We start from the raw sequence: 12,386 nt of genomic DNA, 5'->3' as shown, positions 1-12,386 counted from the left end.
CTTTGTTGTAAACTTTGAAGTCAAGTAGTATGATATCTCCAGCTTTGTGCTTTTTTCTTCAGGATTGTTTCGGTTATTGAGGGTCTTTTGTGATTCCATATAAATTTTAGGATTTTTTTTCAATATTTGTGAAGATATTATTGGTATTTTGATAGGGATTGCATTGAGTCAGTAAATGGCTTTGGGAAGTGTTATTTTAACAATGTTAATTATTCCAGTCCATAAGCATAGAGTATTTTTCCATTTTTGGTGTCCTCTTCCATTTCTCTCATCTGTTTTTATAGTTTTTTTTAATAGTTTTCCTTGTACAGATGCTTCACTTCTTTGGTTAAATTGATTTCTAGGTATTTTACATTCTTTGTAGCTATTGTAAATGAGATTGTTTTCTTGGTTTCTTTCTCAGATTGTTCCCTGTTGGTGTATATAAATGCTAATGATTTCTGTATGTTGATTTTGTATCCTACAACTTTACTGAATTCGTTGATCAGTTCTGTTGTTGTTGGGTTTTTTTTGTTTTTTGGTTTTTTTTTAGTGTAATCTTTAGGTTAGAAAAACATTCTTAAAGCAGGCCTGTGGCAAGGAAGGCCCAGAAAAGTTAAGCGGTCTGATCAACGTCATTCAGCTAATAAATGACAGAGAAGCAAGCAGGTTCTTCCTGTTTTCCTATACAGCTCCTCATATACTATACTACATCTTGTAAAACAAAATAGGAAATGTCTTCTCAGTGTTTAGTTCATAGATTACTGATTTCCAAAACTATTAACTAGAAGAAAAAAAATTGGGTGAATTCAAATTTTGCAACATACTATTTTATTAAATGAGTTTTCTGGACTACAACTTTTTTTTTTTTTTTTTTTTTTTAGCTTTTCCCCCTTTTTTGCTTCAGGGATTTCTTGCATATTCTCTTCAGAGTGTTCTGGTTTGCCTGAATTGAAACAAGCTGATCTATATGAGTCATTTAAAATTGAAGAAAATAATAACAAAAATTATTTCTTGAGCTACCCAGTACTATGTGTCTTACATGCATGATTCACTAAATATAACCCCTACTATATTCAGGAACACAGTATTCCCATTTCACAAATAATTAAGGCTGAGAAAGATGAAAGGAACTTGCCCAATTCACAATGCTACAAAGTAGTGGAGTTAGGATATGGGTCCACAGCTAATTCCAATGCAGCCAGTTTAACCATAGGTTCTACTGGTTCCAAACTAGTATGAGGGCTTTGAAAATAAATAAATCTTATGCACCACACAAGAAAAAAACGCTGGCTTTGGGGAGTAATCAGAGGTCACTGGCCACGTTTATCAAAGGCTTTGCCACTTACCAACTCCAGACTATATTTCTGGACCATACACTTGAAGACATTCTGAATTTTACAGCATCAAGATCCTCAAGAGCATCAAATCTGTTTTTTTTTTTTTTTTTTTTTTGAGAGAGTCTCACTCTGTTGCCCAGGCTGGAATGCAGTGGCATCATCTTGGCTCACTGCAAGCTCCGCCTCCCGGGTTCAGACCATTCTCCTGCCTCTGTCTCCCGAGTAGCTGGGACTACAGGCGCCTGCCACCATGCCTGGCTAATTTTTTGTAATTTTAGTAGAGACGGGGTTTCACCATGTTAGCCAGGATGGTCTTGATCTGCTGACCTCGTGATCTACCCGCTTCGGCCTCCCAAAGTGCTGGGATTACAGGTGTAAGCCACCGTGCCCGGCCCATCAAATCTTAAGTATACATTTGTTTTGTTATCCAGAGACCTGTGGTACAGGGGTAATTTTTAAATAACTCCCAAAGCATTGCTTCAAAACTGTATGGCTGTTTTTCACATAATCTTGAGAAATCAGTCTTCTTGTCGAAGTCATCCTTTATACATTTGAGATGGTCTCTGCAACAGGATTAATCACCTGAAAAATTCATCTTGCTTTTCAATAAAGCCATGAAAGTCGTGATAACATTGTATTTCCTTCAACCGTTGACTTCATTGCGACCATTTGTGAGGAATCTAACCAAAATGCTCTTGGATATCAAAACAACAAAGCAAAGTTATTTTATCATCTCAGGGAGTCCTGCAGTTGAATTCAGTAAAGTATTTCTTAAATTTATTAGAACTTTAAAGTCCTCCACGATTACTTTTCTTAAAGAGTGTTTTTGTTTTTCTGTATTCTCACAGCATGTTAACAACTACGTCAGTGACTCTGATTACAATTTACTTTACTCTTTTATTCTTTCTTGGCCAGTAACAGCTTCTATATGAGAGCTTGGTAAAGTTTTCTTTTTTAAATTCTTAATGCTTTTACAGATCTTTTCAGAACTCTTTCAATTCTGACGTTTCTAAGAAGCATATTTAGATTAGGGGTTCCCAATCCCCAGGCCACAGACTGGTACCAATCCATGGCCTGTTAGGAACCAGGCTACACAGCAGGAGGTAAGCAGGGGGCCAGCGAGCAAGCAAAGTTTCCTCTGTATTTACAGCTGCTCGCCATCACTCGCATTACCTGAGCTCTGTCTCCTGTCAAATTAGCAGCATCATTAGATTCTCATAGGAGCACAAGCCATATTGTGAACTGTACATGTGAAGGATCTAGGTTGCACTCTCCTATGGGAATCTAATGCCTGATGATCTGTCACTGTCTCCTATCACCCCCAGATGGGACTGTCCAGCTGCAGGAAAACAAGCTCAGAGCTCCCACTGATTCTACATTATGGTGAGCCGTCTAATTATTATATGCTATAATGTAATAATAATAGAAATAAAGTGCACAATAAATGTATTATGTTTGAATCATTCCAAAACCACCCTCACCTCCACTGGTCCATGGAAAGATTGTCTTCCACGAAACCGGTTCCCGGTGCCAAAAAGGTTGGGGACCACTGATTTAGAGGATATACGTGTAGGGACATAAGGCTATTTTTCCATTATGATTCCTCAGTAATGCTGTCTTATTATTTGATAACTTCCTCCAGGAGGTGATAAGGCCGTGCAACTGAAACTCTGCAATTCTCTGTTTTAGCACAGCTATTAAAAACTGGTTCAGAAACTATCACCTCATTTGAGTGTTTATCCACCCACCTGTGAGTTCTGCAAGGCAGAGTTGCTCCACTAACTCTACCACGCTCATCTTCTGTCATCCTTTTATTTGCTGACTCTAAAATATCTTAATCAGAAAAAAAGTTTGTTGGGAAAAATGACATGGTCTTAGCAGTTTTTAAACTTCCTGCTTGCCTCTTAGTTACTGTCAATCTTTTTTCCTCCATCTTCATCTATCGCCTTGCCCACAAAATGAAGATAATGCATCTCTGTCCCCCGCTAGTCACATGTAATATTGGATTAACAACTTGAAGAGGCAATCCTTTGTGACTGGAGTCAATATGTGTTTATTTATCAAGAATCTATAATATTATTGAGCTAAAATCCTAGGGATAGTTTGTGATGCCATTGCTACAAGAATAGAATTTTAGAACAAGATTTTTCAAAATGTAAATAGTTACATTTTCTTCATTATGATCTTTCTCAGTTATAGCCATTAAAAATCAGTTAATGTCCACAGAACATTTCTTATACTTAAGGAGAGGGCTTGACCATTCTATCACTTTTCAGAAATACATTACATGAAAAAGCAGTTGAAAAACTCAGATCTCCCCCAACAGAATAAATTGGAAATATTTTTAAAAGTAGTTGAACCGTAAACTTTTTTAAAATACTAAATCACAATAACGTATACTTCATTTTAAAAATTCTCTCAAAATCAGTTATAAATATCTTTCCAACTCCAGAGTCTCCAGCCTCATTTGATTCCTTAATTTTCCTCCACGGCTCCTAAAAATTACCTCACCATCATTTTTGAGGAATAAATGAGAAAACATAGTTGAAAGTACTTTGAAAACTATAAAACCTATTCATGGAAGTTATCGACAGCATGAATCAATGGTTAAGAGTTATAACCTCAGGCCGGGCATGGTGGCTCATGCCTGTAATCCCAGCACTTTGGGAGGCTGAGGCAGGTGGATCACCTGAGGTCAGGAGTTCAAGACCAGAAAGCCCGTCTCTACTAAAAATACAAAAATTAGCCAGGCATGGTGGAGGCCTGTAATCCCAGCTACTCAGGAGACTGAGGCAGGAGAATCACTTTAATCTAGGAGGCGGAGGTTGCAGCGAGCCGAGATTGCGCCACTGCACTCCAGCCTGGGCAACAGAGGGAGACTCCGTCTCAAGGAAAAAAAAAAAAAAAAAAAAAAAAAAGTCATAACCTCTGGAGTCATGCTGCCTGGATTCAAATCCTAGTACTACATCTGACCGACTGTGATTCTGACAAAAGCTTAACCTCTGTGCCTCCGCTGCTTCATCTGTAATACCAAACAACATCAGTGTCTTCTTGTAAGGATTAAATGAGTTAATATTTAAAGCACTTAACATCAGAACCTGACACATAGTACAAACAATAAATGTTTCCTATTTACAACACAGAATTGGGTTAGGTGATAAAAGCTTATTTGTAATTATGTTGTTTAAAACTCAGAACACAGCCAGGCACAGTGGCTCATACCTGTAAAACCCGGCACTTTGAGAGGCTGAGGCAGGTGGATCACCTGAGGTCAGGAGTTAGAGATTAGCCTGGCCAACATGGTGAAACCCCATCTCTACTAAAAATACAAAAATTAGGTGGGCATGGTGGCATGTGCCTGTAGTCCCAGCTACTAGGGAGGCTGAGACACGAGGATCTCTTGAACGCGGGAGGCAGAGGTTGCAGTGAGCTGAGATGGTGCCACTGCACTCCAGCCTGAACAACAGAGGGAGACTCTGTCTCAGAAAAGAAAAACAAAAACTCAGAATACATCATCCCAAAAATGCAATGTCACTAGCAACATGGTAAACATTAAATTCTCAGTCTGTGTGTTGTGTGAAATAAAAATAAAAATAAATTTGCAGACTAACCAACAAACATTGGTTTAATCCACAATGTAGTTGATCTATAAAATCCACAATACTGCTCTAATTCTGGTACCTGGGACCATGCCTCCCTACATCAGAGATGCTGCACTCAGACCCGTCCTGGCCAAAGTGCTTCATGCCCCAAAGCATTTGCCTCCCTCACTCCTCATCAAACTCCTCACTTCCCAAGCAATCTTCATTAAATGCTGGAAGAAAATGGATCTTACTCTACTGATTAATACTGAGGTCTAAATGACTGATGCTTCTAGCAGAGCTGTGAGCTACTGTCCACTGTTTATTAACTTAAGCAAATATTTAATTGGTATAATTTCAAGGTATAAGAGTTCTAACTTTTCAAGTTACTCATGCTAAAAGATGCACAATATTAACAAGACATAGTTTAGACTTGTAACTCCAAATTCAAGTAACAAACTTCTTTCAATTAAAAGTATTATTTTCTTGCCATTTGTAAACCTCTAGGTCATGGGACCACGAGTCAGGTTAACAACTTTAAAATCTTTAGAGTAATCATTCAGAGTTTTCTGAGCAATTTGAGGCAGTAAGATTTTCATTTCTACAGGAATAAGTGAATAGAGTTCACTCCACTCTCAGCACTGTGCCAGAGTAGTATTGAGCTACAATCTCATCTAGCAAACTAGATGAGAGCCATAGAAAAGACCCTGAATTAAGACTTTCTTTCCACAAGAAAATCATGTTCCAGGCTGGACGCGGTGGCTCACCTGTAATCCCAGCACTTTGGGAGGCCGAGATGGGTGGATCACTTGAGGCCAAAAGTTCAAGATCAACCTGGCTGACATGGTGAAACCCCATCTTTACTAAAAAAGAATACATAAAAATTAGCTGGGCATGGTGGTCCTCATCTGTAGCCCCAGCTACTCAGGAGGCTGAGGCAAGAGAATCGCTCGAACCTGGGACGCAGAGGTTAGAGTGAGCCGAGATCGTGCCACTGCACTCCAGCTGGGTGACAGTGCTAGACTCCAACTCAAAAAAAAAAAAAAAAATCAAGAGAATGTATTGTCCCCATTTTAACCATAGAAAGAGTGCTATTGTTCCTTCTCTCCACATGGTGGTGCTAATGTAGCACCACCATGGAGCCCTACTGCGAAAGCCAAAAAAATTCAGTGCTGCTAATCGTATTATCAGTCTGTAAGCGGCCACTTAAAGGCCATTTGGAGTACATGCAGACCATCAATTATAATGCATTTTCCAAAACTAGATTAATCATAAATTTTTAAATAAAAAATTTAAGTAAACAGATTCAAATCATTGAGAGGGGCATGAGCATTTGCAGTTTTTCATCAAGATCTTGCTTGTGGCGTAGGTCAGCATTCTGATTTCTTTTCCATTATTTATTCTCACAAAACTAGAAGATCCTAAATCTCAGTCAGAGGTTGCCAGGAATGACAGCAAGTAGGTTTGGTGGTCAAATGGCTCTAGATATTTGGCTCCCATGCGGATCTAGAAATTATGAAGAAATGTCTCACTGAAGTGAGAAGTGAGTTTCACACTACTTTTCATAGCCTGTTGGATGCTAATTGAACAACATTTCCAGGAAATAGCTGGTGTGCTGACTGTTTGAACCTGGGAGATTGTGGCAAATGAAATCCAGATCCTCTACTGAGTTAAATGGAGCTCTGCAAATTAGTCTTTTATGTTTGATTATGGCTTATTTGTGTACTTTTTGAACATGCCCAATGCTACAACACTAAGTTATTTCTCAAATCAAGAAAAGATGTAATCAAGTTTGTAAAGAATTAAACTATTAGAGATCAAGCTATTTGTACCACATTTCATCTAGTTCAAACTAAGGAAGACACGGAGCATGCTGTTGAACTAAGCTACTTGAAATCCCTGAAACGATCCATACTGATATTATTAATGTTGTAAATAAATATTTTTAATTCCTCTTTCATTCCAGAAACTCTTGAGCATCTTCCTCAGCAATAACCAGCAGCCTTCAGTAGGGAGAACAACATCTTAAATTTGCTGCCCTTTTCTTTGCACAGCACACAAAATATGTACATTCAGTTGTCATTCTTAGTTCATATTCTTTTTTTCTTTTTTTTTTTTAAGAGACGGAGTCTCACTCTGTTGCCCAGGCTGGAGTGCAATGGTGCGATCTCGACTCACTGCAATCTCTGCCTCCTGGGTTCAAATTATTCTTCCGCCTCAGCCTCCCAAGTAGCTGGGATTACAGGCACCCTCCATCATGCCCAGCTAATTTTTATATTTTTGTAGAGAAGGGGTTTCACCATGTTGGCCAGGCTGGTCTCGAACTCCTGAGTTCAGGTGATCCACCCACCTCTGCCTCCCAAAGTGCTGGGATTACAGGCATGAGCCACCATGCCTGGCTTTAGATCATATTCACATTTTTCTCTATTTTCCTCAACCCTGAATCAAGAACAAAGGCTTATTATACCACCAACCATCCTCTGTGACTAAAGTGTGGACAGACATTTCAATGCAATCACATTTAGTCACAGAGTGAAGCCCTTGTCTGCTCACTTGTGGTTGGTGCTCCTTCACTACCAATGCCACAGTCCCTTCCCAGCCTACATCATAAGGGATGTAATTAACTGGGAGAGAAAAAAATCTTCCTCTCTTTAGCATGGATTTTCCAATGAGAAGTCATTGAGCATATTTCACTCATTCATGCATGGCACAAGTAGACAACTGGTTCATATCCTGTACCAGATTGACTTTGTCCAAAGAAAATATCGCTAGCATGCTCACCTGTCAAGCAAAATATCTGCTAGCGTGCGTATGTGATAGGAACTCAAAGCGTTGTCTTGAACCAGCAGCAGCAACATCTGGAAACTGATCATCAGTGTAAATTTCTGGGCTCCAACCCAGACCTACTGAATCAGAAACTGTGGGGGCCAGTGTTCAGGTGACTGATTCGGATGCACACTGAAGCTTGAGATCGAATAGTACCTTCTAAAAGAGGAATGTTGCCAATATTTCATTCTGCTTTCTCTTCTATTTGTCACTGACTTCGTAGCTATCTTTTTAGAGTGTTTCAGGAACCATGTGAACTGTAATCATTTGGCTGGCAGGAGTGCAAGTTTGAACAACTTTGTTTTGTTCTCTTCTCTAACTTCATTGACAATATCACTCAATATAATACATTAGAAACCATTATGTCGCATTTGTTCCAGGAAAATTCAATTGTTTTACCATAGAGATCACTTTGATTTGTTACGAAGTGACCTGAGAGCTTCATATTACAATTTAACCAAGTTTCACAGCAAAAACAAAACAAACAAACAACAACAACAAAAAAAAAAAACATGGAAAATTAGGGGTAGACTCAGGTCACAAATTTTTTTTTCTGATATTCATTATCGTGCATACAATTTGCCCTTTACATTTTTGTCTGTTGTAGGAAGTCCTCATTCTCAAATTTACTTGTCCCAGCACACACAGATTAATATTCCATACTCGTACTGCAGTGTTCTTCATTAGGCTTACAAAGTTCTTCTGAGACATGGTTTTTGATTCTTTGAATGCATGTGTATTCCAGAGAACCACTTGTAAACCAATGATCTGGGGGTTTTTTTAGTTTGTTTATTTTTGTTTGTTTTTTAAGACCAAGTTTTGCTCTTGTTGCCCAGGCTGGAGTGCAATGGTGCGATCTTGACTCACTGCAACCTCTGCCTCATCAGGGTTCCAGCGATTCTCCTGCCTCAGCCTCCTGAGTAGCTGGGATTACAGGTGCCTGCCACCACACCCAGCTAATTTTGTGTATTTTTAGTAGAGATGGGATTTCACCATGTTGGCCAGGCTGGTCTAGAACTCCTGAACTCAGGTGATCCACCTGCCTTGGCCTCACAAAGTGCTGGCATTGCAGACGTGAGCCACCACACCTGGCCCCAATGATCTGTTTTTATGAATTGAGAATGGAAGACAGCAAAATAGTAACAAAATATAATATAAATTTATCAAACAACATACAAATTATATGAAGACATGCCATAAACTTTATCCTGTTTTCTGACTGTCAGCACATGGTTAAACTGAACAACATAGTCCTTTAGTGCATGTGCAACCAATGTAAATGTTATAAGAATAATAATTATTTTCACAGGTGTTTTGTTTCAAAGTTATATGCCATATTTGTGAAATGCATGTGAACCAAATTGTTCCATCGTATTTTCCTCTGAAAATGTCAAACAGCCTACCGAACTACATGTTATACTTTCTGTATATCTTAAGGGACTCTGTTTCCAGCCCTTTTCTTTCTTCAAGAGTTTCAATCATTATCTGCTAAATCACCTTTTCTCATTTTAATCCAATTCAAAAACTATAGATTGAGCTTCTCTCTATGAAATACTCCATAACCATGGTGACCTGGGCACAGGTCATCCCTCACATACCCCATATGACAGAAGGCAAGGTTAGGTTCTGTGATACCAGACAGGCTGTGGAATCCTAAGAACCAGGCACAGGAAACAAGCAAAGGGCTGAAAAAGCCCACAGGGACAAGAAGTCAAGCCTGACCCTCCCCCAGTACTTGAGAATATACTTGAATGTGCTTGTTTGATCTAGTTAACTCCTCTAACTGCCTTTTTCCTTTTTTTTTTTTTTTTTTTTGCATTTACTGACATACTCTCAAAAGAATGCTCTAGATCCATGGTTTCCATTGCTTCATCACTTACATCCTCCTTACCCATTGCAACACACCTCACAGCTTCAACACTTCAGTATTCTCTGTGGTAATTTGATCTCTCCCTGTTTCTTTTCTACTGCATTACATGAGTGCCTCTCAGGGGAGCAGGGGGGCATTTCAGAATGGCCGGTAAGGCTCTGTCAACCTCCACCTCAGAATCACCTAAGTCACGGGTTCTCAACCATTGCACATGAAGATCACGTGGGGAGCTTTTAAAAGATACCAATGCCCACGCTTTGTAATAAGTCAATTTGGCTAGGCTAAACAACATTTCCCAGAATTCCCTTTCTGGTTAGGGTAGGCCACAAAAGAGATTTGGGGGCAATTTTGGGGGTGGGAAGTGAAGCAACATCCATTTCATAGCCCTCATACATTGTCGCTTATCTGCTGACTCATCTTGTTGGCATAAACCTGCAACTAGACCTGCACCTGGGCCAGGTGAATGTTGTTAGCCCTCTGACAAAGGGCCCCAGTTTCTGCAGGACACCCACACCAGCCAGGTCAGAGGCAACAGGAAGTGACATCGGTTTTAGTCCCTCACCATAGGCACCAGCTGGTTCTCACTTTTTCCATCTATCCCCCACTTTACATTCTTCTTCCCTTCCTGTCTGCCTGTCCTGTCCTTCAAACTTCAGCATCAGACACAAAGACAACACCTTACAGAGACTACTTACCCAGCTCCCACAATTGCATATGCTCAAATTCCTGTAACAGAGCCCTTCATGTATAGGTACGCTTCTTCAGTTGAACCCTGCCCGAGAAACTCCTCCAGACCAATTATGTCTGATGATCAGAGGTGAAGCCCAGACATGAGCATGGGTTAAAAGTTCTCTGGATGTTTCTAACATGGTTAAACACCGTCTGCCCTGGGGTAAAAACCTCTACATGCAATTGCAAATCCTTGCCAGAGTAAGCCTATAGTGGAGGGGAGTCCTTCAGCTGAGCCAGACTTGAAAAAAACCTAAAATCCTGCCCTACTCTATGTGTTTTTCCTGATTTATTCTTCCTTTTCCTTTTTCACAAAGCTAGCCTCTGCCCACCTCACAGACCACTGCAATCTATCAATCTCTAGTCTTTCCTCTCTCTCCACCTATATAGCCTCTAGACTGATCTGGAAATGTAAACATAACATCCCTCCATGCTCAAAGGCTTTCAGCAACTCCCTGTCCCCCAGGGATCAAATCTAATCTCCTTACCTGGTATTTAAACCTCTCTGGAGTCTGGCTTCTTCCTACCCGGCCAACCTATCCTCCCCGTCCCTTCGCAGTAGAAACCCTACCAGCTTTCTGAACCTCTATCAACCAAAGAGAGAATAAAGAAGATCACACAATAAAAAGGGAAAGGTTTTTCCTTGGCCTCCTTGGATTCTGCCAACCACCAAGGCCACAAGCTGGGTAACATCCCCCACGCCATCTACGCCATCTCTATTTCCCTCCCCTCCCTTCTCAACACACTTGCTTCCTTCCTCTTTTAATGCTAGTAAGGGTTTGAATTTACATATGGGTTCTCATTGTATGAGAGGTAGAAAGAAAGTAAAGTACAAATTCCTTTTAGAGGCACCCTTAACACTAATACTTTAATAAGCAGCAGCTGACCACTTATTTCATGTCCAATTCATGCTGCTGCTGCAGCTATGATCCTATTCCCAGAACTCAAGGAGAACGACAGTATTTTGCCGACCCTCCACCACAAGACCATAGACTAAGCCGAAGGAGATCTCACACTCCTCTCCCAGCATAGAAATTTCAAAACCAGCACCTAGTCTGCAATAACCAATAAGATCTTCTTATATGCTAGCGTTCTCTATAATAGTATATAAAGTGGCTTTGAAATTTCCTTGCTGAGGCTGGGTGTGGTGGCTCATGCCTGTAATCCCAGCACTTTTGGAGGCTGAGGCAGGTGGATTACAAGGTCAGGAGTTCAAAACCAGCCTGGCCAATATGGTGAAACCCCGTCTCTACTAAAAATACAAAAATTAGCCAGGTGTGGTGGTGGACTCCCATAGTCCCAGCTACTTTGGAGGCTGAGGTAGGAGAATCGCTTGAACCCGGGAGGTAGAGGTTGCAGTGAGCTGAGATTATGCCACTGCACTCCAGCCTAGGCAACAGAGTGAGACTCTGCCTCAAAAAAAAAAGAAAAGAAAGGAAAAGAAAAATGAAATTTCCTTGCTTAACATGGAGGATTTCTTTACCCCAGGAGTCTCCTATTTGCATCTTGGAAAGAAGAACTTACACTCTTAAGGCGTCTCTGAGACAACTCAAAGTTGTCTCTCTGCAAATGCCAAGAGCTTGAGAAAATGGGACCAAAGCACTGAAGGAAGCCCTTGCCACATGCATTTTCAAAGGATCCTACTATCACATAATATAAAAAGGAAACATTCAACATGCCCCAAGGCCTACGGCTGAGGTTTTGCTTTAATTTCCCACTTTTGTCTTTTTCATTACCATTCTCCTGCTAATGTTTATATCGAAAATGCTTTCTCTAGACTTCTCCACAAAAATACTCACCCATATTTCTCTGCGAGTGCTACGGCTTCCTCTTCTTTCACTGCTCTCTGGTCCTCCAGATCACTCTTGTTTCCACATAGCACAATATCTGGGTTTTCACAATATGCATGCATCTGTAGCTGGCCTATTAATATAGGAAAGTTTATTATATACGTAAATAATAATGTAAGTGTATGATCAATGAACAAAACACGCAAAAGTGCTTTGAAGACTGTAATGTATGTATAGATATTGGGAATTGATATAATGCTTTCAAAGCATC

General features: G+C 40.1%; 1 protein-coding gene across 9 annotated transcripts in view; it reads right to left on the bottom strand.

Moving 5' to 3' along the window:
• LOC105489977 (RAB27A, member RAS oncogene family) overlaps nucleotides 1-12,386 on the bottom strand; it is an 88,603-nt gene that overhangs the window by 7,353 nt on the left and 68,864 nt on the right. For all 9 annotated transcript variants that reach the window (XM_071066819.1, XM_071066818.1, XM_011755165.2 and 6 more), the window contains one exon: nucleotides 12,125-12,248. In XM_071066819.1, the coding sequence (XP_070922920.1) occupies nucleotides 12,125-12,248 (124 nt within the window). The remainder of the gene's footprint in view (nucleotides 1-12,124; nucleotides 12,249-12,386) is intronic.

This window comes from Macaca nemestrina, chromosome 7 (assembly GCF_043159975.1).
Source record: "Macaca nemestrina isolate mMacNem1 chromosome 7, mMacNem.hap1, whole genome shotgun sequence".
In the NCBI taxonomy this organism is placed as follows: domain Eukaryota; kingdom Metazoa; phylum Chordata; class Mammalia; order Primates; family Cercopithecidae; genus Macaca; species Macaca nemestrina.
The sequence above is the reverse complement of the archived record's forward strand: the minus strand, read 5'-3'. Positions and strand labels throughout refer to the sequence as shown.